The 25,091-nt window shown below is 37.4% G+C and overlaps 1 protein-coding gene across 2 annotated transcripts in view; it reads left to right on the top strand.

Moving 5' to 3' along the window:
* ESYT2 (extended synaptotagmin 2) overlaps positions 1–23,157 on the top strand; it is a 71,532-nt gene extending 48,375 nt beyond the window's left edge. The window contains exons 9-23 of one of the 2 annotated variants that reach the window (XM_026052980.1): positions 263–439; positions 880–962; positions 2,197–2,245; positions 2,867–2,956; positions 3,486–3,581; positions 10,278–10,340; positions 12,318–12,392; positions 13,767–13,853; positions 14,415–14,564; positions 15,617–16,005; positions 17,852–17,950; positions 18,668–18,799; positions 19,489–19,594; positions 20,256–20,305; positions 20,427–23,157. In XM_026052980.1, the coding sequence (XP_025908765.1) occupies positions 263–439; positions 880–962; positions 2,197–2,245; positions 2,867–2,956; positions 3,486–3,581; positions 10,278–10,340; positions 12,318–12,392; positions 13,767–13,853; positions 14,415–14,564; positions 15,617–16,005; positions 17,852–17,950; positions 18,668–18,799; positions 19,489–19,594; positions 20,256–20,305; positions 20,427–20,472 (1,692 nt within the window). In that variant the 3' untranslated portion in view covers positions 20,473–23,157. The remainder of the gene's footprint in view (positions 1–262; positions 440–879; positions 963–2,196; positions 2,246–2,866; positions 2,957–3,485; positions 3,582–10,277; positions 10,341–12,317; positions 12,393–13,766; positions 13,854–14,414; positions 14,565–15,616; positions 16,006–17,851; positions 17,951–18,667; positions 18,800–19,488; positions 19,595–20,255; positions 20,306–20,426) is intronic. The other variant, XM_026052981.1, reaches the window with a different exon arrangement.
* Positions 23,158–25,091: the final 1,934 nt, after the last annotated feature.

Here is a 25,091-nt window from a genome sequence, read left to right as displayed (position 1 = left end):
TACCAAGTCTGCTGTGTATGTGGATCATCGTTGATACTCTCCCATTTACCATGTTCAGTCATGCTTTCTGCAAGTAGTAGGAATCCAGTTTAGAATTATTCTAGCTATAAAATATTTGGAATACAAAGTTGTATACAAATTAGGAGATAAGTTTCATATTAAGGAAATAGCGATTGAAGTTTTTCAAAGTATATCACACAAAGTGACATAACGGTTTATTATTGAGGCCTGTTGATAAATGGATTTTTTCCTCCTTTTTTAGGGTGTTCTAAGGATACACTTCATTGAAGCTCAAGACCTGGAAGGGAAAGATACTTACTTAAAAGGAATAGTCAAAGGAAAGTCAGACCCTTATGGAATCATCCGTGTAGGCAACCAGATTTTCCAGAGCAAGGTCATCAAAGAAAATCTCAATCCAAAGTGGAATGAAGTTTATGAGGTATAATCAGTTAGAAAAACATTGTGCATTCTGTAAAGTTGACTTCTAAAAACCGTTCTATGAGGTTAAGTGTCCTGGATGTTTCCTTGAGAAACTTCTTCATATCTTCCTATAAAAGCAAAAAAATGTTAAAAAAAAAAAAAAAAAAAAAAAACAAAAAAAAAAAACTCCCTATTGATTTGTACATTTCTTTTTTTTCTAGATTGTGTGTCGGTAAGTCCAAAAATCAGTCTAGTTCCTTAATATCAACAACTCATATCTCAAAAACTCTTAACACTCCCCAATTCATAATAAATTACATATTTTTAAAGCATTTGCTTATTGATGTGCTAATAAATTCAGATCAACACTGCAGTTAATTATTTCATTGTTACTTTGACAGTTGACAAAACTAGTTAGTTTTGTTATTGATGTTGTCATCTCTATTATTGTAATTCTAGGCCTTAGTATATGAACATCCAGGACAGGAGCTGGAGATTGAACTTTTTGATGAAGATCCAGATAAAGATGACTTCCTGGGAAGGTAAGTGTTTTGGAAAATATATTTATAGGCATTGGTGAACAGAGTAAGTATTGTGATATAATCTTTTTGTTTTTATTGCATTTTTGCTATAGTTTTCAATTTATAAATTGCATATCTTTTCAAAGTTCTGGTAGTAAGTAGCTTTCTAATTCTTTGCACTCCCCATGTATTTAAATAGATATATTAAAAATTTGTCTAGGCTATATGTTTGTATGTTTATATACTTACACAAAAAGATAAGGTAAGTGTTGTGGATATCCAGAAAGGAAAATGCACTTTTTTAAAAGAAATTAACTCTTATTTGTTTTAATGTTCTTAACATAGCATGAAGTTGTGATTACTGGCTCAGACAAGGTTGATAAAGTTTTATAGCTGTCTATCTTCCCTAGGAGCTGATCTTATCGGTTTGATATAAAAAATAAATTTGCTGTAATGCTTTTGCAAACACTGCTCACTATTAGCTTCTATAGACATACCTCTAGTGTTTACCCATAAACATACCTGGGTTTTAGTCAGCTTCTTTCTCCAGTAATTTGTCACCTTTATTTCTTGCAGAGTTTTGGAGCTTGCCTTTGTTGCTTTCCCTACAGAGTAGAACTCCCTTATCTTTCCAGCTCCTTCTCTCTTAACAGGAGCAACAGTACCTACTTCTCCTCTCATTTATTTAAAGAAGTAGGTAGTACCAAGGCTTCTTTTCTTTGCACTTCCCTAATCTTAACACTAAAGGGGGGGAAAAGCAGCAGTTGGACCATAATGAGTACTTCAGTCCTTGTAAAAGAACAGGCCAAGGCAAATAGTTCTGTGCTGACATGTACTTGTCTGTACTGTTTAATTTTTAGCACACTCCTTGGTAGAGCTTGTGCAAACTCACACTCTCCTGGGCAATGCCAAAGCATGAAATGGATCGTGTCCAGGGGCTGGGTAGTTTGGATGTGGCCACTGTTTTGAGAGCTTAGTTAAATGTCTTTGAGCCATGATGTGCCACTTGCACTTCAAGCTAGAAAATGGGCTCTAGTACAGGCATATTTCCTATCATTCCATATTCCTCCTGTTTTAGCACCTTTCTTCCCTACTTTTAGACAGTAATAAAGGAAGAAAAACTTCACTGTGCTTCTTTGCTCCCAGTAAAAGCCTCGATACTCAGCAGGCACAGGGTGGGTGGGTCAGTTCTGTGTCATTTTTATTTTTTTCTGCTCCCTTAAAATGCTCTGTTTTGTTTGTTTGTTTTTCCTAGTTTGATGATAGATTTAATCGAAGTTGAGAAAGAGCGTCTTTTAGATGAGGTAAGTTTTTGGTAAGTTTTGATTTAAGAAACACATATACTGCATATTTATGTATTCTTTTGTATGTTTGTGATTTTTATTTTTCTCTTTCCTATATCCCTTGTGTGTTTGAACAGCCCTAATGTCGTAAAAATAAACTCTGTGATCATCTGTGAAGTGGTTTGGGAGATACCTGAATTGATGAAAGAACAATGCTATTCTTCTGGCTTGGCTCAAATTAACTAATATTAGATTTATTAGATGACTAACTAGCTTACTGGAAAATGGGAGTTTTATTGTATATGCAAGTGAGATTTTTATAATAATGTTATACAGGGCTTGTATTTCAAGAACAGTCTTATAGGACTTAAAGATTTGATATCTTGGAATGTTTTATTGTATAGTGTGAAGACCTACATGACCGTTATTGTATTATGCAGCTGAGTAGCTTGTCTTTGTCTTATTACTTAGTGCCACTTTTAAACAATTTTTAAAAATCAGATCTTTTCAGTTTATGCAGATTTCAGCTCTACTGGATTGCTCCTGTGGCTTAATGTTTCTTAAATGTCCTGAAGAGCCAACTGCAGTCATATGCATTTGTTTGGTGACAGGTTATTTCACATTACTTTGCTTAACTTTTAGTGGTTTACTTTGGATGAAGTGTCCAAAGGAAAATTGCATTTAAAACTGGAATGGCTCACATTGATGCCAACTGCTGAAAATCTAGACAAGGTATTAGTGGAACACATTATATATTATCCTAATCTTTACTCTTTTCTTTTCTGTTAAAAAAATGCAAGTAATTTAACTCTCTAGCTGTGATATATTTGGATAAGCCTGTAATTTTATTCTGGTGTAACTGTCTTTGTAATGCATTAGATTGATCAAATCTGACAGGGTGTTTTTGTGGCATATGTGTGTGTTTTTTTTTTTTTTTTTTATTTAAAGGCTGCTTATTCGTTTATTCTTGTACCGTTGTAGTTTCATAAGATCCACAGATATTTCATTATATTGAGAGATAAAATTGGCAATGAAATGTAATCTGTCTAGTTTTTTAAAAAATAGGGATTGGGGTGGAGTTTGTTGCAATATCTTTATCTGTATTTATATAAAATCTTCAAAGGCTGCCTTTTTTAATGTTTTTGTGAATGTTTCTGGGTTTGGGGAGTTATGCTTAAAGTATTTTGTCAGGAGTGGGACAAAAATTATGCCCTGCTGTTTGATTTTCAGAAGAAGACTCACAATATATTTTTTGCTTTAGGTGCTGACAAGCATTAGAGCTGACAAAGACCAAGCCAACGATGGGCTTTCTTCTGCCTTGCTAATTCTGTATTTGGACTCGGCAAGAAACCTGCCCGTAAGTTTTATTCTGCCAGATGCCCGTGGTCCCGGGTACCCCTGGCTTCCTTCAGCATGTCTTGCTTGGTAGTGTGCCACACTGCTTCACTAACACACCTCACGCCATGTTTTCTCTACCTGTTCTTGTTTCAAAACGTGTAATGTAAGGTCCACGTTTCTAGTAGTATGGTATTATGGATAATAAACTGTTAACTTTTTAATCAGTGTGAAGTTTTTTTAAAGAATGCTCCTTTCCTGGACTTGAAAGGCTGCATGTTTTTATTATTCAGTGTTTTCCATAGATAGTATGGGATCAGCATGGACAATTAAAAGGAACTAACTGTGAGAAAGGAAGGCTACTTACTTGAGCCTGGGTAAATTTGCTTGCTTTGGTTTAGGATGTCTGTGATAGATGTGGAAGTGCTGAAATTCTCATTGTGAAATTAACATTGTCCAGTTGGTGTTACAGTTGCAGAATACCTGTATGTGACTTCTGTCACGTTGTCATTTGAAGTAACATTTATTTGCATGTGCGAAATGTACACATGGATAAAACATCCTGTTTTCTGTCATTCTGTGGACTATTTGAGAGTCTGAAATAGGTTGTAGAAGATCAGCAAAGAATTTGAAGTTTAACCCTAATTAATACTAGTTAGTAAATTACTCCTCACAGTTGCAAGTAATAGCAATAATAAAGTAAACCACACCATAGACACAGGTGTGAAACACAATACTGAAATTTAGTCTTTTTTTTTTTTTCAATATTATTATTTGATGAACAGTTCTGGAAGTAAACAGGAAAATTTTCAACGTTCAGGAATTTTGTTTGGTGCATTTTGCAAATTTCCCCACTGAAATTCCAAATAAAATGCAGCATCAAACAGAAGAGAGTAACAAGTAAAACCATAGCAGCCTAAACAGTTCTCAGCACTGACTAGTGATTTCATACAGTAAACATAGGGTGTTTGGGGCTACGCAGAGCCACTTTTGGCAATGGTAGTAATAAGGTGTTTTAGAAGCTAAAGAGATGTAGATCACTTGGATTTGAATCCTGCATTATCTTTTTAGCCCCACTGTATTGGGGAAGAGGTGTCAGGGGGGGAAACCTGGAACTTAGCAGGAATAATATAGCTCACAGGTGATGCTGTAATTCTGTTAATTGGTGTGCTTAACATTAAATTGAGAATATTTCAACACAGAAAAAAAACATTGAACATGCAGAATTAAATTTCACCCACTTTTGAATTTTATTTTTTCAGTTGCTGGATTTTATTCAAACTGTTTTGAGTTTAATATTCCTGTTAAAATACAGTAAAGCCAAGTTGCTTAAAATCAGTGGTTCTGTCATCCAGTTTGTTTATTTTTCTTGCAACCTTTTTCTTTTTTTTTCTATGCTAGTCTGGTTTCCCCAGCAAGTAGTCAGAATTTTTGTCATTTTTTTCCTCTTCTTTTAAGCAGATATTCAATAACATTATCTATTTCTCTCAGAAAGATTAGATTTAAAGTCTTCAGTTCTACCTACTCTTTGGAAGAGTGTTTTCATTTCAATATCTTAGTGTCTAAATAGTTAGTACTTTTAATTGGTTGATCTCTGAACTCTTAGGGCAGCAGAGGCACCAAAACAAGTTCCTTGCACCAGGTGACCTGGGCAATGAACCTCGGATTAGGTTCCAACTGTGCAGGGTTGCCTGGGTGGCACTGAGATGAGAGTGGCTTAGCTGGGCACCTGTGTACCCCCTCTCTTTCTCTGTCATTCTCAGACATTTGCTACAAATAACTCAGTGTTTAACTTCAAGTCACTTTCTGTCCAGAAATGCATGTTAAGGAATATAAAAGGTAGCACCGAGCACTCAAAAAATCATTTTACAAGTGTACATGGATAAAATATAATAGTGTTAAATACAAATCATCTAAAAAGGGTATGGATTATCCATATAGATAATGGATATGGATTTTATCATAGAGCTGCTGGAAAAACTGCAGCAAATTACAATGAATGCAGCTTCTGTATGACCATTTGATTCTGATGTAGAGAAATATTGACAAGATAAAATGTGAAGGTGCAGGGACTCCTCCTGCTGTAAGTTGTGCACTTAAACAGTAAAATTAATGGATACCACTGATGGCTTTATTTGTGGGAAGCAAAAAGATACGAAGTTACTGTTAAAGTTATCATGCAACAGTCAGTGTAACTTTAAATATTGTCCACAGCTTAATGTTAATATTGAATTTTTTTTTAGACAAATAACTGCTTTTTTCCTCAAAATTAAATTCTTAAGTTAGCATTGATCACAGGTGCATTCTACATCTTGGAGTCAATCACATTTTTCTTTCGTTATAGAGAGTAGTTCCCCCCGCAGGCTCTTCTCTTTCAAAGGTGCATCGTTGTTGTTTGTGAAACAATTGGGGTGATTTATTTGAAAGATGTTTCAACAAAATAGAAACTCTAAAGGAGAAGACTTGTGCCTCTAAACTTACCCAGCTGAATCTGCCATATAAATACAAGCTACTAAGGGTAAACCAGGAGAATGTTTCTGCTTGCTAAGAGATAGCCATGTACCTACAGGGCACTAATCTGTTTGAATAATTGTGGAAAATATAAAACAAAGAAAAAATCCACCTCGCTATGCTATAAAAAACCTTTTAGTAGATAAAACTATATTGAGAAATATTTACTTATTTTATTATCTGCTGTTTTCTCTGGAATCCTTTGACTGTTATCCTTAATTTTCCTGTGTAGTAAAGCTGCTTATGCATTCATTCTGCCACAATCCCATCACTCTGCTTTCTCCTTCCATTTCCATCTTCCTAAGAGTATCTACGAGGGAAACTTTGGGTGTGGATACTTAAAAGAGAGGAGAGCATCGGGACTAGTCTTTTGTGAAAACACTACCTCACTCTATAGAGCACTATTTGTGAGTTCTCTGGTATTATTTGTATTGTATCTTTTCTCTGCCAGAGTGTGAATTAGTGCTACTAAAGTCACACGCTCTAGTGGAATGAGAGCATGCAATTTGTTTTCCTGCATGGTTTCAACCAGTGTGCCTTGTTTTTTGTGCTATTTTGATTGCATTTTGAAGACTGTTTAAATTTCATTGATCACTGATCAGCATATCATTGGGTAAGTAATTAACTCTTGATGATTAAAAAACCCAAGATAAGTTTGTTGTAGAAGCTCTTACACTTAAGCTCCATTGCTGGTTCACAGATAAGTAAAATACATACTGTGCCAGCATACTGTGTGCTGCCGAATTGCTTGCCTTGAGTGCAAAGAAATGAAACTGTAAGAAATATTGCAACTGACACCCCTTTTTAAAGTATTTTTAAAAGGAGAGTGTTTGTAAGAACTTGCATCCTCTCCACACTAATTGAAGTACTGCTTAAAAAATGTGTGGTTCTTTGTGCTCCCCAAACTATAAATTCCCTTGTAAATTCTATTTCACTCGTTATGTTTCCTATTTTGCAAATTCCCAAGCTCCTTTTCTTTTTCTTCCCCAACGTAGCCTGTAGTCAGTGACATCCTGGTGTAGGGGGAGCGAACAGTTAGCCTCTTTTGCTTTTAAATATAAGATTATAAGAAGTTAACTTGTCTGCAATCATTTTGCACTTAAATCTTGAAACTCTTATATTTGTGTAACTTCAGAAAGGATGAGAGTGAGTTGAGAATCGGAACCCTTTTGCCAGAGGGAGATGGGGACACCCTTGCAGCTTGTGCAGAGGATTTGCTTGCTGGCTGGTTGAGTTTGATTCGTACCATACACTTATTTAAAAAAAAAAAAATTAAAAAAACACTTTTTCCTTTCAGTTAGTTTGTGGAAGTTCATTTTGAAGTATCAAACACATACATCCAGTGGCAAATCCTGTTTCAATTTAATGAATGTGTAGGCACTCCGTAAGCATAGTCACCTAAAGTTAGAACACCTATAAACGATGTGTTTTTTCTCTCCAAAGATTTAAGCTCAGTTTTGTGTGGTTCGGTTATTTTCTTGGTGTTAAAACTGGTAGGCAACTGCTGTTCCCTTTAATAAATGGAGAAAGGAAAAAAAAACTCTTGGAAAAACCTCTTGTAAATAATATTATAGATTTTTTGTTCAGACTGTAGTACTGATGTTGCTGTTACCTTCAGATCACTGAAATCAAGACTTACTGTCTCCATAAAACAACACCCATTTATACATTGGACAAGCTTTTCCAAATGATGAGTGAGAGTGGAAAACGAGCAGTTGGAGATGACCATGACAGGGGGCCCTTCAGCCCTGCTGTTACCTGGCAGGTTGCTGCATGAGTGCCAGTGTTGGATGGCACTGGGGATGGGGTTCAGGGCAGGAGGCCAAGGGCAGCCCAGCAGTTGCCGAACTTCATGTTCTTCTCAGGACATCCATAAAAACCTGAGCAAAAGTCATACCCCTTAATGTGTGATACCCGGCTGAGGTGTCTGGGTTGCTTATGGATAGGGAGAAGGGAAGGAGGGAGAAGACTTTAACAAGTGAATCCCTATATATCTAATGGCAGAGGAAAAACTAGTGTCTTAAGACTGTATGAAAAATGTAGATTTGTGTCTTCCAAAAGTGTGTACAACTGGTTTTATGATACGTTGTCATTAACTCATAATGATTTTTTAAGTGCATATAATATATGAATAACACATATTTTAAATTAGCTCTATCAGAACAGTTTCTGTCTTCTGGTTATCACATGACGTTGTTCTCAGAGACTTGTAAACTTTTAGAACTCCAGAAGAATCCCAAGCACGAGTTAGTGAGTCAACATAAATAGTAATGAGTAATAGTTCAAATCACATGAAGCATCTGACTTTTAAGGTCAAAATAGTTTACTAGTTGTCGTATAGTTTATGGGTTTGTTCTCAGGATTTACTGCCAATGGCATTGGCCACTAGAGAGCACTAACCTGAAGTTTGATGATCTTTTTCTTTTTTCCTTTTGGGTTTTTTTTTTTGTCCTAGTGTGACAGTTACCAGCATAGTCCTTGGATATCTCTCACCTTTTAGAAGCTCATAACTATAGCAAGACAATTTTGTTACCCAGGGCAGACCTTTTACCTGGCTTTTTATAATGAATTCTCTCCCTTTTCTTCTGCTAATCTCCTGCTCAGCCTCCATCCTTGTGGACCAGCAGCTCCTGCCGTTCAGTCCCGAAGTCTGGCAAGGCTGAAACGTATTTGCCCTGGCTGATATCCCTGTCCTTGCTTTGATTCCGGAGGAATCAACACTCATTCAATACCCAGGAATCATTGTTTGGCTGCCTTTGTAATTTCTCAAATAAGTTGGTTCTTGACATCTAAAATACATTGATGCAATGAATAATTTAGGTGAAAAAAACGTACTGAGTGTGGAGGTGAAAACATGAAGGAAAGATGGTCATCAAGTTCCAAATGGTTTGATAAATTTGAGATGAGATCTGAAACTGAAACACTTCTAGCAAGGAAGATTATAGCAGCCACACAGGAATAACTCCTCCCATAAACAGGGAGGGTAATAATTGCCTGAGAGATTTGCCTTACATGAATAGACCTGCAGTTTCTCTGTGTCAGGCTGCTGCAAAAGGGCAAAAACAGTTTTGAATATAGAAATAAAGAAGAACCTAGGCTGTAAGATACGTGGACTAATTAATTCTTCTGTTCTACTTAACCATTAGTGAGGCCCTGGTTTTGGCAGTGGCAATTCAAGAACGATGGAGACCAGTCGAAATGAATCTGGATGACAAGCACCAATGATAATGGGACAGCTTGAAAACGTGACTAATAGGGAAAGAATAAAGAAGGGTGGCATAGCCTAAGAAAGTAAAGATACAGGTGAAAATGGTGCAAGGTTGCTGCAAAAATAAGGAGAATTCTTCATTTATTTTGAAGAAAAAAAGAAACAGTGCAAAAATACTCTGAAGAATATCTTTAAATTAAAATTAAATCTTTTGAAACAGACGTTTCAAAGCCAAATGGCAGGAATCTTCACATGCATAAAGGCCAGCATTAGGTTGCAACAGTTGCCTCAAAAAAAAAAAAAAAAAAAAAAAAAAAAAGTATTAAGTATTTCTGTAGAAAGACTAAATCTGTCTATATAATATATAATTTATTTACATTACGTGTTTGAATTTCAGGAACACATTTCTTCTGGCATAACATAAGTAATACTGTTTTCTGATATTGTCCAGGTCGTTATGCAGATTTTTGTGTTCCTACGTACTACAGCTCATAAAGCAGAATTCTCCCTTGAAGCAGAAAGCTGTGCCAAGCAAAAAAAGGGAAAAAAACACCCTATCTACTATTTAGAAGTCTGTTTCCCTTATTTAAAAAAACATTTCTTGAAATTTCATCTTTTATAAGTTAAATATTGTCACACATTTTCAGTTCTCTAGTATGACCTCAGGAGCAATCAATTATTAATGAAGTAAAATGGAAAACTTTGCTTAATTAATACGAAATAGTCAGAACTTTTGTACTGTCAGATCAGCCCAAATTCCAATTAAATTGTTAATACGTTTATTTAGAGGCCACAGGAAAAAAGCAAAGTCAGATTTTGTTTATTTTGGTGGTTCTTTCATTGTTTTTTTTTTTGAAGTTCTTTGTTCTTTGTATTTTTTTTTATTTTTACCTTTTTTTTGCTTTGTCCTATGTTGTCATGTCATAATTAACCTAGTGAAATTACTTCATTGCATGACTTATTAACCCTTCATATGTTCATTCTCTCCTGATTTAAAAGCATAATCCTTTAGAATTTAACCCTGATGGCTTGAAGAAGGCTGCTGTTCAGAAAGCCCTAAAGGTAAAACTAATATAGTTGTCCTTTTAAGGTCACAAACATAATTGGAAATGCAGAAATACCTGCAACACTTCTCTTGCAATAGCACCTAGAATTTCTGTTGTCAGATGTTATTTAGTGCAATCTAGCTTTAATTTAACTTTTGGTATCAAGAAGCAGTCAAGAGGTTGGTAGAATACTTGGGTTTGTGTTAATTTGAACTTTCAATCAGTTGAGTGGAGTACAGGCTGCTTCAGAAGGCAAAAAAAAAGTCTCCAAAAAGCCTTCAGAACCAGTCTGAAATAAGTTGACATGAAAGCTAAGACATCTTTTACAAACAGGATGATACTTTACTGCCCAACTCTGACCATCTGCTTAAATAACTTAGTCATATGTGTTTTGTTTCTTTTTTTTTTTTTTTTTTGTTATATATTTTACACTCTTTATTTGAATGCTGGGTAAATTTACGTCAGCCTTCTGATAAGGAAGAGAGCCAGCTGAGACACAAACTTGGAGAGCGTTAACCAAGTTCTCAGCTGGAGAAATCTGGGCAATAGACAAGTGCTAATAGACTGAAATATCCTGTCAACAGCAAACCAGCCAGTGGCAGGAGTTAGAAGTGCCTCGTGTTTGTACATATGGTGACTTTGGTAGCATGAATTAAAATGACTTTTACTTGCATACCATCATATAAACAAGACGGCTTTCTGTGAACATCTCCAGTTTACCTTATTTTATGAAGAAAAGGAGAGTTCAGGTACATTTATGGAGGAAAAATAAATTTCCCTTTTTTAGCATCATTGGCGGGGGGGAATCTGACTTTCTTTGTGTTTCTTAAACAGTTGTATTCCTGTGACTTTGGTTAGAGCCAAATATTATTATTATTAGAAATCATGAAAGAAAGACGCAGCATTCATCCAAGAAAGGAGTGCTTCCTTACCATTTTGTTTTCTAAAGGGAAGTATGGTTTAAAACATGGAGTGTCACATACAAATTAAATAATATTAGTGGAAGTATAACATGCAGAATGTAACTTCAGATCTAAAAATACTGAAAATAAGCTCTCTTCTAATGAAAAAAAAGCTTTAATTTGAATAACTTCATTGCAGTTGTGACCTTACATGCATTGAGTAGTTTTCAACTAACTCTGCTTACAATGTCTGATCCTTATAATTTCCTATTGGGTAGAATTCAAGGTAAATTATTAACCATGTATACTGTATTTCCTAGGCCTTATCAGTTGCATTAACACCTGCTTGAGATGTTTAACTTTCATGTCTAACCTTTCTTTCTTAAGTTTTTGTTAGATTTAAAATGTGTGAAAAATATCTAGTTGGGAATGTTCTTTTGTGCATATAACTTGATTCTAAATTGATGTTTATTTTCACAGTTTGATGTAATGCTATACAGCTGGTGAGCAAGGCTCAGATATGGCACATGGTTGATTCTCTAATAAAGAGTATTTGGTAAACTGTAGAAATATACATCAGGTACATTATAGTGCATCTGCTTCCTCCCCAAGCTGAAAAGGGGGGAATGTCCATGTGTTGATATTACACCAAGTTTAACAGTAATACTGCTTTATACAGTAAGCTTCCTGAGTTTGTGCTTTCTCCATATCTGCCATCTGCATGCACTATTCATTTTGCAGTTTTAATTATATTCCATTGGCTTTGGGGATTGCAATGCAATTTATGCAGTTTGTAGAAGAAAAGAGAATGGAGTCTAAAACTCCTGCTTGTTTGCAGCATTTTGCTTTAACTAACTTAAGGTGGTTGGATGTATTCATTAACCGGCAGAGAAATTTCTGCCATTAAAGCTCTAGAGTAAAATACTAAGAATAATAAATATGCATAGAGAATGCATATGATTTTTATTATTAGGTTGAAAATTTTAAGTTTCAGGGGAAAAGACAGGTTTTATATGTAGGGGTCGAATTTAACCGGAGGTAAATGCAGCAGTTTATTCTGAAGACAAAGTTTTTTGCTTTTTCTTTATCAGTCAGGAAAGAAAATAAACAGCAATCCCAATCCTCTTGTTTTGCTGTCAGTTGGACACAAGGCGCAGGAAAGCAAGGTAAGCACCTGATCCCGGTCCTTGTCCCTGTCTGCAGGTGTTTGGAGGTGCTCTGTGCTTAGCACTAGCTGCCAAGCCATGGAGAGCATCCACTGCAGTAGAAGTTAGACCTGTGACAGAAATTGCCAACAGGAAGCCTAGGATTGAATGGGCACTTAGTTTAAATTTAGAGAGTCTAGATTTTAATGGACTGATTAACAGCTTGGAGAGCAAGTTGAGATCTGCTTTTTCAAATATGTGGTTTTTATTTTGCCGTTTGTCTTCCCAGTGTCCCTTAGGCTCTTAAACTCTGTGATCCCATGGTCACTGTAGCTAAGGCTGCCGTTGATAGCAGTGTCTGCAATCAGTCTTGCTGAGTGCAGGCAGGAGGTGCACAAGGGCCCTGCTCCTGTCAGCACACTCGTGATTGGGTCAGGAAGTTGCCTTCAACTCCTGTGTTGCTCGTGCAGCTCTTGAGACTGGTTGAAGTCCTCCAGGAGAACGAGGGCCTGAAAACCTGAGGCAGCTTTGAGTTGACAGAAGGCCCTATCTGTCTCTCTTTCATAGTTGGGTGCCCTGTAGTAGACACCTGACACAAGGTCTCCCTTGCTGGCAGAGCCTCTGATTTTGACCCAAGGCTCAGCAGCTCTGTCCACTTGCTGCCAGCTAACGTCCGTGTGCTCAGGCTGCGCTCCAAAACCGAGGAGCAGCATGGCAGGCTGTGACACCTGGGGAGGGAGATGTTTAGTATGGATGGCTTTGTTTCTAAAGTAGTGAGCCAAAGATAAAAGCCATTTTTAACAGGATATGAAGACAGAGTTACAAAAACTACAATGAATTCTGTATGGAGCATACCTGATAGAGAATAGGGACATAAACGTCCTTTGGTCCTGGATACTTTTTATTTGTTTTTGATAATGTACATGATTATTTTGAAGCAGTTGCTGCTAGTACTGAGATTTGTGGTGAGAGTAGTGAAATCCTCCACGTGTCTACTCGGAGATTAGGAGGGAAAACACTGTTTTGTGGGAGGTACCTTGAGTTAGTTCAGCCCTGACAGGGAAGTATGACAGGAAAGATGATTCACTGCCCAGAAGACCTTGCAGACCTTGCATTCACTGATACAAAATGAGAGTTCTTCAGTAGGAGTTTTACTTTACATAAATTTACTTCTTTACCAAACTGGAATACTTTCTATTACATGCAGTCAGTATAAGTTTACATGTGTTACTATATATACTTTGGGTAGATCCCACTTGGCTGTTGTTTACATCTGTCAGGTATCAGATGTAAAATTTTCCAAGCCAAAATGTAAAATCTAACACCAGTTTCATTAGACAAAAATTGTTTTATAACTTATATGCTCTCTCTTTTTTCCCTGCTCTCTAAAATTAGATTCGATACAAGACCAATGAACCAGTGTGGGAAGAAAACTTCACTTTCTTTGTACACAATCCCAAAAGACAAGATCTTGAAGTTGAGGTATGTTGCCTGATTCTTCTCAAATAACTTTGCTTAGGGTTTCAATAGTAATATTCATATGTTACAGGCTATTATAAAATCAGATTGTAGATAGACTGTAAACATTATTAAAAGTTGTACTAGACTTTTTAAAATATCTGACTAATTAATGTTTATTTGCATTTACCCTTGCTGCTATTAAATGCAGTTATGTGTAGGTAAATTTGTTTGCTGTCATCTCAGAGACCTTTGCTTTGTTCAAATATTTAATCCTGTTGATACATTATTTAGGCCACGCAAATAGACTGAAGTAAATGGGAACTGTTCTACCTATTGCTCCCCTAACAGCTGTGAGAATTCATTTTCACACATTTATAAGTTGCATATTATTTATTTGACCAAGAGTCAGCTGGATATAGAAGTTCTCTCCCTTGCTATTGAAGGAAGAGATGAGGAGAAATGGGGGTTAAGAACAAACTATAGGGGTTGTTTTCTGTTTTAAGCAAAACTATTTTTGTTTTCTTTTTCTGAATTCGTATAAAACAGACTGTATGATGTTACTTAGCTCCTGTGTTCCTGCAGGTCAGGGATGAACAGCACCAGTGCTCTCTGGGGAACTTCAAGCTGCCTCTCAGCCAGTTGCTGGAGAGCGAGGATCTAACTATGCATCAGCGGTTCCACCTGAGCAACTCCGGTCCCAACAGCACCATATACATGAAGATTGCTCTCAGGGTACTCCAGAGCTTATTCTGTTCTATATGTCTGAAAGTGTAGTCCAGACTACTCTAAATTCCAGTCTTAAAGATGCGTGAAGAAGTCCTTATGCTTCCTTCCGTGTATCATGGCTGGTGTCCTCTTGTTGTGGCGGTGCTATAAAAATATCCAGTAATATAAACCTGACCTCTTTGAAAATCACAGAGATTCTCAGAACAAAACAACAGTCAGCTCCATTAATTTATACTCGGGTAAATATTAAGTCTTCCATGTTTGTAGGTGTATTGAAATGGAAGCTGAGTTCCTGCATGTCTCCTTAGACTCAGTGGGCTACGGAGCAGTGAAATAGCCTCTCCTTTATAGAAATGAATTGATGTCATGATGGTCTATAAAGAGAAAAGTTTGTAGGGGAAGAAGATGTCTTCCTAATACTAGAAATGTTCAGGGCAGCTTGCAGGCACACTACAGACCCAGAAATAGAGCCTAAATGCCTGGCTATTGGTTCGTGTTTTTCTCTAGATATATTTGGTTTACTAAGATGTGCATCTTTCTTCAAACAGCATCACACTTTTGTTTAATCATTTGTTTTTTCTAAAACACTTTTCATAATTTAGTTTTGACACTAATTATATTCTTATCTACTTGCATTAGTAAGTGAAAGCAATCTGTGAAAGAATTTAAAGGTAATAAATAAGAAAAAATTCTGATGAAGGATTAAATTTCAAAAGACGGGGAGAAAAAAAAAAAAAAAAGAAAAAAATTTCCAGATGACTAAACCTGCAAAGCAGAGGCACCAGAAGTATTTTGACTGTAGGAGGCGAATAATGAGAAAATTCTCTAAATGAATAGAGAATTTCACATTATATAGTCACCTCAGTTGCCACGAAGAATATAAGGAGCTGTGCTTTTGTGTGATACGTTTTCTGTTAAAAAATAAATGAACATAAGTGATTTTGGTCCTTCTTGTCTAGACTGAACAATATATCACAGTTCTTTAGAAGGAACACATTGCTTTCATTTTTTAATTTTTTTTTTTTATTAAAGGATGGATTTTTTTAAATTGTATCTAGGTACTCTGTCTTGAAAAGCAAGCAAGATCTCCAGACCATCAACACTCAGCCCAAGTGAAGAGGCCATCTCTTTCCAAAGATGCAAGAAAATCCTCTTTTAAGCCTCAGGTTCCTGTCCCGCCACCAGCCGACTCCAACAAACCTGTCCCAGCTTCCCCCGGGACCGACAGCGACAAGAAGACTGACGGGGCAGAGAAGAGTCAGCCTCCCAGTGCCAGTCCTCAGTGGCCGACAGATCTCAGCCGAAGTTCCTCCAGCCTCCATGCCTCGAACTTCAATTATTCTCCTAGTCACCTGTCGGTGAAAGAACCCACTCCCAGCATCGCCTCGGACATATCCCTGCCCATCGCCACGCAGGAGCTGCGGCAAAGGCTGCGACAGCTGGAGAAGTACAGTACTGCTTTCTGCATTACACCCCAGTGCTCTTTTCTTAGCAAAAATCATGGTCAGTGCACCTGCAAAAGCAGAGATGCTGCTGTTTGAATTCCAGAATTTCAGTAGTATTTTTTTTTCCCCTACTGCCAGCATTGCAGTCTATAAGCCTGGCATTTGGAGACTGGTTTTTGTGCTTTCTGGTTCCTTCGTGCGATTGTGCAGTTAGAAGTCAACTTAGCACTGAGCAAGTTAAAAGTCCATCTTGTTCTCATAGCTACATTGGCTAATTAAAAAATAAAAATAAAAATAAAAATAAAAATAAAAATAAAAATAAAAATAAAGTTGGATGGGGAATATTATGTTTCAGTGTAACTTTCGTGCCAATAATAGTTGCCAGTTTCACCACTGAATCCTATTAGCATTAATATAAATTAAGCCAACTAAGCTAGAGATAGCTGGTCTTTATAATCAACAATCCCTCTGAGTAATTTTAAAAGAATATTAAATGACTGGTCAATTGTTATTGAATTAAGGAGGATTGCTGCAAACCATTCTTGTTGCACTTATGATTTCTTTAGTTATCTCTAATTTTTTTACTTGCCTCAGAGGGTAGTTGTGCTTACCAGAAAAGACAGCTGAGAGAAACCATCCTACTTTGAATAGTAGCCTGCAAACCATTAATTCCCTGTTCATCTTGTTAGTTTCTCTATGAATCTAAGTAATTTTTAATTGTTTATTATTCATAACTGTAACTGAACTGAATTCTTATTGTACCTGGAAGATTTCTTAGAATCATAGAGTAATTTAGGTTAGAAGGCACCTCAGAGGGCAGTTACCCGTTGCTCAGAGCAAATCTTACTTCCAAGTTAGAACGGGTTTCTTAGGCCTTGTGCAGTCAAGTTTTTGCATCTCCAAGGATGGAGATTCAAGAAACTTTCTGGGCAGTTTTAGTGCTTAACCACTGCTCTATTGAAGACATTTGCCCATGTCTGACTGAAATTTTTTCTTGATGCAATATTTTCTTGACTGTTGCCTTTTGCCCTTCCGCCATGTACATCTGAGGAGAGTCTGACTCAATAGCTTCCTTCTTAAGCAAATTGCAGTTGGATCTGTTAACCTTCAGTCTAAGCAAATCAGTCTTCCTCAGCATCTGCTTAGGCATTATGTGATTCAGTCACCCTGTTTATCTTGATGGTCCTCCACTGTTTTTCAGTCTGTCAGTCACTCTTCTGGCCCCAAACCAGCATTAGACTTTGTTTATTATGATAAACTAAAGCATATAATTTGTTGAATTTTTTTTGATAACACTGATAAAACTATGACTAAGAAGGTCTTTTTTCTCCCCCCATGAATTATATCTTGCATCAGCGTTGTTAGAAAATTCAGAAAACTATGAGCTGGTTTTCTAACTGGATCCTGGCCCATAGCCAAGCCCATAGAGTGGTTCATAGCTCTTTTTCATTGTGGGCTGCACAGTACTTCCAGTTTGCCAGGTACTGCTCTGATCTTCATCAGTGAGTTTTTTTCTGATAATGATTTTCAAAGCAGAGAAGAACAGCTGATTTCCAGAAGTGATAAGAATCTCAGTTCATTCTCTTGGGGATAGAGCACTTAAACAAGAATTTAAAGTATGAGAAACAGAGGAAGGGCTGCTCATGTTCTTACTTCTGCATGCAGTTTTTCTATTCCACTGTGGAAAGTTAAATTGATAATAGATGGTATCTGTAAATTCTACTCAGCTTGTTTTTCAGCTGAGCTCTTACTCTGTGTGTGTGTGTTTATATATATATAAAAATTTTTCTTACAATTATTTAAAAAAAAAATCAATCTCCTCATGATATTCTGTTTTTTCCTCCACAGTGGAACAACTCTGGGGCAGTCTCCACTAGGACAGATTCAGCTCACAATTCGTCATAGTTCACAGAGAAACAAACTGATCGTGGTTGTGCATTCCTGCAGGTGAGTGTTAGATAACCAAATTCCAATTTTGTACATATTTCTTTGTAAACCTCATAATATCTTGACTTATCCTCTTAAATTGAATGGTTGTCTCAATGGTCTTTATTTTTAAAATGATTTACTGATTGTAACTATGTGTAAATACCAAAGCATGCAGACCTCTCCTCAGAATTAGTAAAACCTTTGAATTTTTTGTTTTCTTATATTTATTGTATCTCTATGACTTTTCTAGTTAAAAAATGGCAATTAGATTTTTATTAGCAGTAGCTGAAAATTATATTGAAGGAACTGGTTTTTTTTTTTTTTTTTTTTTTTTTTTTTTTTTTTTTTTTTTTTTTTTTTTTTTGTTAGATTTCAGAAATGTGATTTTTGGAATGCCATATATCTCAGCTATGAATTTGGAATTTAAGAAGTGAAAAGCAGCATATTCAGCTCTGTCTGCTTACCATTTGTCTGATATCTTACGAGTGGCTGCTCAACACTTCTGCATTGCCTTACCCACTGTATTGTAAACAGCATGCTGATATATTGTGCAGAATATCTCACCTGAGATTCATATGAGAGTCCTAAAATGAATATGCAAATAGTACATATGGCAATAAAATGAACTTTATTTAGGTACAAAGTACTTAATTCAGTAGTAGCTGTGTAAACACTTGTGTTTGACAACATCTCCTTTTATTTTCTAAATGTTTTTCCTTGTTATTCATTGCTCAGGAATCTAATAGCCTTTTCAGAAGAAGGATCTGATCCTTATGTTCGAATGTATTTATTACCTGACAAGAGAAGATCAGGAAGAAGAAAAACACATGTATCAAAGAAGACGTTAAATCCTGTATTTGATCAAATGTAAGTCCTAAGCTGATTTATCTCATATAACAACAGAGTTGCCAAGGCAAGGTTGCTCAGCTTCACTGATTGTGTGACCTGCTTAAATTCTTCCTAGCCAGTGCCAGATTATGCACTCCACCTCTTGCTCCTTCTGTGATCTTCTTGTCATCTTCTCCCCTCTTCTCACAGTAGCCCTTGGTATTCAGCCACTTCTGTGCTTTCTCTGCCTTATCCCATGTCTTTGCTGGCCACCAAGAAGGAGTCGGAGCTTCTTGGGTGGGTGGTTGCTAAGCCAGGACCTTCTAGCAAAGTACCTTCTAGCAGGCAGGTGCTCTTGGCACCTCTTCCAGCACATGGGCTCTGGCCACCTGCACGTGGCCTTGCCTGAAGGAGGGAAAGTTTGTAGAAATACCCCAATTAAGATTCACATTTCTCTTATGTTGATATCAGTGAGGCTGGAGTAAATTACCAGTGGCTTCTGTAGACTAAACGTAACACAAGTGGCAAATATTTGATGCTGATACTGGGCATCATATTGAACAATAATTCTATTAGGTTAGGAATTTATCTTTTCCTTTGTATCAAACCTCATTTTTTGGTTTGTGAAGGGGTATAATTTGTTTTTGTTTTGAACTATTGTTTAGCTGTAGGAACTGAATTTGCACTTTAGGTACAGAATTCCCTAACATATCGTTTTTCTGGGTCAGATTTGATTTCAGTGTTTCCCTACCTGAAGTACAGAGAAGAACACTAGATGTAGCAGTGAAGAACAGCGGTGGTTTCTTGTCCAAAGACAAAGGGCTTCTTGGCAAAGTAAGTTGAAAACACGCAACTTTCCATCAGACAGTAGCTTGGTATTATATGAAGGCTAAGACGCTTATTTGATGTGAGCTTACTGGTATTGACTTAAGTACTTGTTTTAAGCACTATGAAGCTTTTAAAATGATAAATGGCTTAGATGTCAAGCTTCAGTTATGAAAGAATCAAATCATGGAGGATGAGAGAAAACATCAAGCAATGAGATAGTGGTGTTTGCTCCAGAGATCTGTATGTTTTGGCACTGGCAGTAAGACCTAAATGTCAGATTAACAGATCATACAAAGAAAATAACAGCCAGTAGAAAATACAGGGGGTAACTTTGAAAATGGTCTCACAAAACTCAAGCTTTGAAAAAGTTGGTTGAGCCTTTTGCAGGAACAGAGAGAGGAAAGCATTTGCTTTATATCGAACTGAAAAGCATGTGGGATGAGATGGAACTAAATCACTGAAGGGTGTAGATTTTTAAGTTGAAAACAGCAACTTGAAACTTTACTAGAAGCCTAAAGACAGAGGTACCTATGACAGCAAGGGCTTAAAATGTTCCTTGTTAATGATATTACGTATGCTATAGTTTAAAGGATACTTAGATTTGATCTTTAAAAAAATGTAATGTGGGATGTACATAATGCATTGATTTCTATTTTAATTTCTGTAGTTACTGATACCTCTGGCATCTGAAGAACTTGCTAAAGGCTGGACCCAGTGGTAAGAATATTAATATTTCCTTTACTAACCATAGCAACATACCCAAATACCTGTGTTAATCAGTGTTAGGAATGCACTCCGAGTATAAACGAGAGCCCTTCTTTGTTCTTTCCCTTTCCAGGTATGATTTAACAGAGGATGGTACAAGGCCGCAGGGTGCAAGCTAGGCCCTCAGCACGGGGAATTCGCCACGTGTATTTTTGCCAACCTTTCTATATTTTTAAAGCATTGCTCTCACAGATGTACCAATATTATTTTTATAGCTTCACTGATTTAGTTCTTAGAGACATCCCAAATAATTTTATAACACTTGTTCATTTTATGTAGTCATAACCTTTCTCATTGTTAAAATTTGTATTTTATTTTGCTAAACAGTTCTGTGTTACTGTCATGTGCAATAGTAAAGTAACCTTTTGTGTTTAAAATGACCTTTATGGCAGATGTACCTTTTAGAAAGTGAAAAGATGATGTTCTGCTGTTTTCCTGCCTTGTTTTATATATCACCAATGTATACTGTACCATGTAAATACATACTATTTTTTTATAATTCTTCCATGCTGGTTTAAATTCAGAAGAAATTAGATAAAGGATATAGATATTTTCTTCTACATGCATGTGAATTTTGTTAGATGATTCTCTTATGTCTTTGCAGCACAATGGTCTTAATGTTGTTCATTTTGTGATACTCTTCAGAAACAAATTGCAAAAGGCATTATGGCTTTTGTGTGTTCCTGGCCTAGTATGGCTGGTTTGAAATGTACAAAACGTTTAAAATTTTAATATTTATATATAAATGTATTATTGGAAAATCATGCTATAGAATATTATAAACAAATGAGAATTCTATAATAATGTATAAAGAGGAGATCCATGAATCAGTTTATTAATCTGGGTTTTCATTTGAGGGAGTAAGCCTAGCAAACAGTCCAGAGTTTTATTATACAGGTTCACTTGCTTTTTTTGCTATTTATTCCCGTACTCTATAGTACTAGACATGTGACCTTCTAAACATATGAGTACATGGAGGTTTTTCTATGTTATAAACAAAATCTTGAACTCGGAACTGTCCTTACCTGCCTCTCTCCGTTGATTTAAGGAGCACCAATCAGCTTGCAGTGTAGGTTCATACCGTAGGCATACGTACAGCGCATACAATATTTTTATTATTCAGTACTATGCTAAACAGCATATTTTACCTTCAGTAATACTCAAGTGGGGCACCAAGAGGTAAAGTGCAGAACTGGGTTCAAACTGTCCTGCCAGCTGCTTCGTGGCCCGTGGTGTTGGGGGCCTGTTGAGGGGGCTGCAGACGGGCCCGGAGGCGCCGAGCGCGGCCCGACGGGCTGCCCACAGACAGGGGGGCAGAGTCGTGGCCTCACGGTTCTGCTCTCCACTCTCATGCCCTGAATTATGGGGAAACTTTTGTAGCCAGATCTGGTTTTTCTTTCTTGGGAGTTTTTTTCAGACTGTTATTAAAATGTGCATTATGAATCCAAGGGAACAGTTCGGCCGCCGCAGAGCCGAAAGCCTCATCCTTGGATAAGTATGCAATTAGACAGGCAAAGAATACCATTTAGCTAAGATTCTAGAAAGATCTCTCGGCCAAGAAATGATTTTTAAAGCAGAATAATAAATTCCTGAGACTAGCTTTATTATAAAATGACTGACAGAACCTTAATTCTAGGTGTAGAATATGTCTGCATTACTAGATGTACCCAAGTGCCTACCATAGATGTAGCTTTGTCTTTTTCAAGTTTAGGAACTGACGCATTTCAGTTCGTTTAAATCGAGTTTAACATGAGCATCTATTGCACAGATGTGTGCTTGCACGCACCTCCATACAGTGGTAGCCTTCCTATTGCAACACTCTATACAAGAGAATTCCAGCAAAGGAACCGGGATGGTGAATTCCATGTTGTTTTCTGATGGGTTGGCCAATAAGAGAGAGTTTCTTTATATGAGTAAGAGAACGTATTTCCCTTTGAAGGCTTTGCTTTATATTGGAATGTATACATATCTATATGTGTGTGTATATTTATATATATACACACTTACCTGTTCACATGAAATGTAGTATATCATTATATATATATATATTTTTGTTCTCCATTAAAGGAAATTAGGAAATCACTAACTAAAAGAATTACTGTAAATGTAATGAAGATGCAGAAAGCTAAAGCTGATCTAAATAAGAGGGGTAGTTCAGGAGGGGGAAGGACTTTCGCTGTACATCTTGGCCAGTGATTCCCTGCAGTTTCATCCCAAGCCAACAAGTTAGTTGTTAGTCTGGGTCAGTGCTTCAAGTTTTAAGTGAACTCCGGGTTCAGAAAACATTAGAGGACACTGTGCTTGATTACAAAAAGCAGAATGTATTTTGTCTTCAGAAGGCCTAGGAACCTTCCTGACTGTCAGAAAAATGTGTGATGGGAGGACAAAGTGAGGAGCTGAATATGTAGGACAGCACCCAGAAATAGGTGCTAAATAGGTGTCCTAAATAGATTTTAACAGACCCAGAACCCATTTAGGAATTTGGAATCAAGAGATGCTATTTCCTTTGGGATTCAGCAAAAAAAAGTTCCTATCGACAATAGGAACAGGGGCATGATCAGCCTGGGGTGCCAAGCTCTAGGAATTCTCTCCTGTGTGAACTTGGATGAGAGTAAGGCTGCCTAGGTGAGACTGCTCCTGCTCTTGATGGTGGAAACGAATCTCTGGATCGCAGTTCCTGAGTCCTGAGTGTCCCGTTTATGTGGAAGATCCCCACCTCATTCTCAAGTCAATGTATTGAATATCACCTGACAGCTTTTCATGTAGTTCTTTTTTATCCTGTGCCTTAAAATATGAAGATGTTTAAGAAGTGGCTAAAAATAAGGGTTGTTACCTGTATGCATCTACATGTGTTCTCTGCTATTGCAACGGTTTTTAGAATTGCTCTGCTTCACTGACAAGAAACCAGCTCTCTTAATGATAGCATTGTATAACCCAAACTCCAATCAGCATGCATATCACTTGCATTTGAATTCAAAGTTTTTATTTTCTGTCTTAATTCCTTTATCAGAGCTGCAGCAGTGTGAGAGTTGAAATGAGAAAAAAGGTGATCACTTTTGTTAGATTGCCTTTTTTGCTCATGTAATTCTACATTATGATGCATGTATTTATTCAATAAATGGTTCATATGGAAGTTGGTGTGGGTTTTTTTTTCTTCTTTCATTTTGCATTTTTATGCGGTTAAATCAGTAATACACACTAGCTACTCTAACCTAGGTAGCTTTCCTGTAAGATGTGTGGGTAGATTTGTGGGTTCTTTGTTGTTTGATTTTTAATTTTTTTAATTTTTTATTTTTTTCTCCTAATCAATTGAAAGAATTACCAAAATTATAATGCTTTTTTTCTTAAAGATCCTATGATTTGAAATACTTTTCAGAAGATCAATTAAAATTGAGAAGTTTCTGATATTTTTATATAAAGAAATGCACTAAATCATTCCTCTGAGGTTATTTTTCTTCATGAGTTGAAATCTGCTGTGATACACATGTGTATACTACTTATGTCCTTCTGAACTCTGTTTTGAAAATATCTATATTCTTGAGAACTAAGGATCAGAATTTGCAGAACTGCACTGATTACTGAGCCTGACTGTGCTGGCCCTGGTACTTGAGATGGTTGAATTTAAGCCCTGGACAGAATGTTTTTGGAAGTGACATATCTTGTAAGTCAGTTAATTTTTACACTGAGGGTTATCACATGCGAAAGCCCCAATATCAGAAGTTTTCTCATGATACTTAGTGTCAGGATCCCACAGAATTACAGAATAGTTGAGGTTGGAAAGGACCTTTACAGACCATCTAGTCAACCCTCCTGCTCCAGCAGGGTCATCTACAGCAGCGTGAGCAGGTTGGGGTTGAACAGAGCCCCATGGACACTCCACTCTTCTCCTAGCACCTCCTGGCCTTGCTCCAGCAGCCTCCTCTCTCTCCAGTCTGGGCTTCCCGGTACCAGATCCGGTGCTCCCGGGCTGAACAGAGGCGCAGGGTCACCTCCCTCAGCCTGCTGGCACCACTCTTGTCAGGCAGTCCAGGCTGTCCGGGCCACCTTGGCCAGGGGACACACTGGTGGTGTGGGTCATCGCGCTGTCCATGCAGGCCCCACGTCCCTCTCCACAGGGCTGCTTTCCAGCAGCTCAGACCCCAGCCTGTCCTCGGGCCTGCGGTTGTTCCTCTCTAGGGGCAGGACCCTGCGCCTGCCTTTGCTGAACTTCATGAGGGTCCTCTGCCCATCACTCCGGCCTCTCCAGGCCTCTCTGAACGGCAGTACGGACCCTCCCGGTTGGTATCAGCAGCAAACGTGCCGAGGGGGCACTCTGCACCCTCATCTGGGCCACGGGGATCTTATGGGAGGCAGCGTCAGGAGCCCTTCTGGGTTCAAGGTGGGCAACGTGCCCGGCTCCGCGCCCACCTCTGCAACCCATTACTCCTTCTGGAAGGCACTCAGGTTGGTTGAGCATCATCTCCTCTTTGCAATCTGGCTTCTCCTGACCACACTTTGTTCCTCGTGTTGGAATTGGTATCCAGCATCACCTACTCCATCAACTGTCTAATTATCTATGGTGCTAACTGTTGATCTTGGTTTAGTTAAACTTTTTTCTTTCTTTAAATTCTCTAGACCATCAGTAGCTTTATCACACTTTTATCCCATTACTTCAACTTTCTCAAATAATAACTTTTCTTTCAAACTCTCTTGTAGTGAGATTCCCCTAGACTCCCAAACCCCTAAATTCCTCCAAAAC

The sequence above is a fragment of the Nothoprocta perdicaria genome, unplaced genomic scaffold, assembly GCF_003342845.1.
Source record: "Nothoprocta perdicaria isolate Ctin4 unplaced genomic scaffold, notPer1 scaffold_95, whole genome shotgun sequence".
NCBI classification, from domain to species: domain Eukaryota; kingdom Metazoa; phylum Chordata; class Aves; order Tinamiformes; family Tinamidae; genus Nothoprocta; species Nothoprocta perdicaria.
This window is presented reverse-complemented; position numbering and strand designations above follow the sequence as displayed.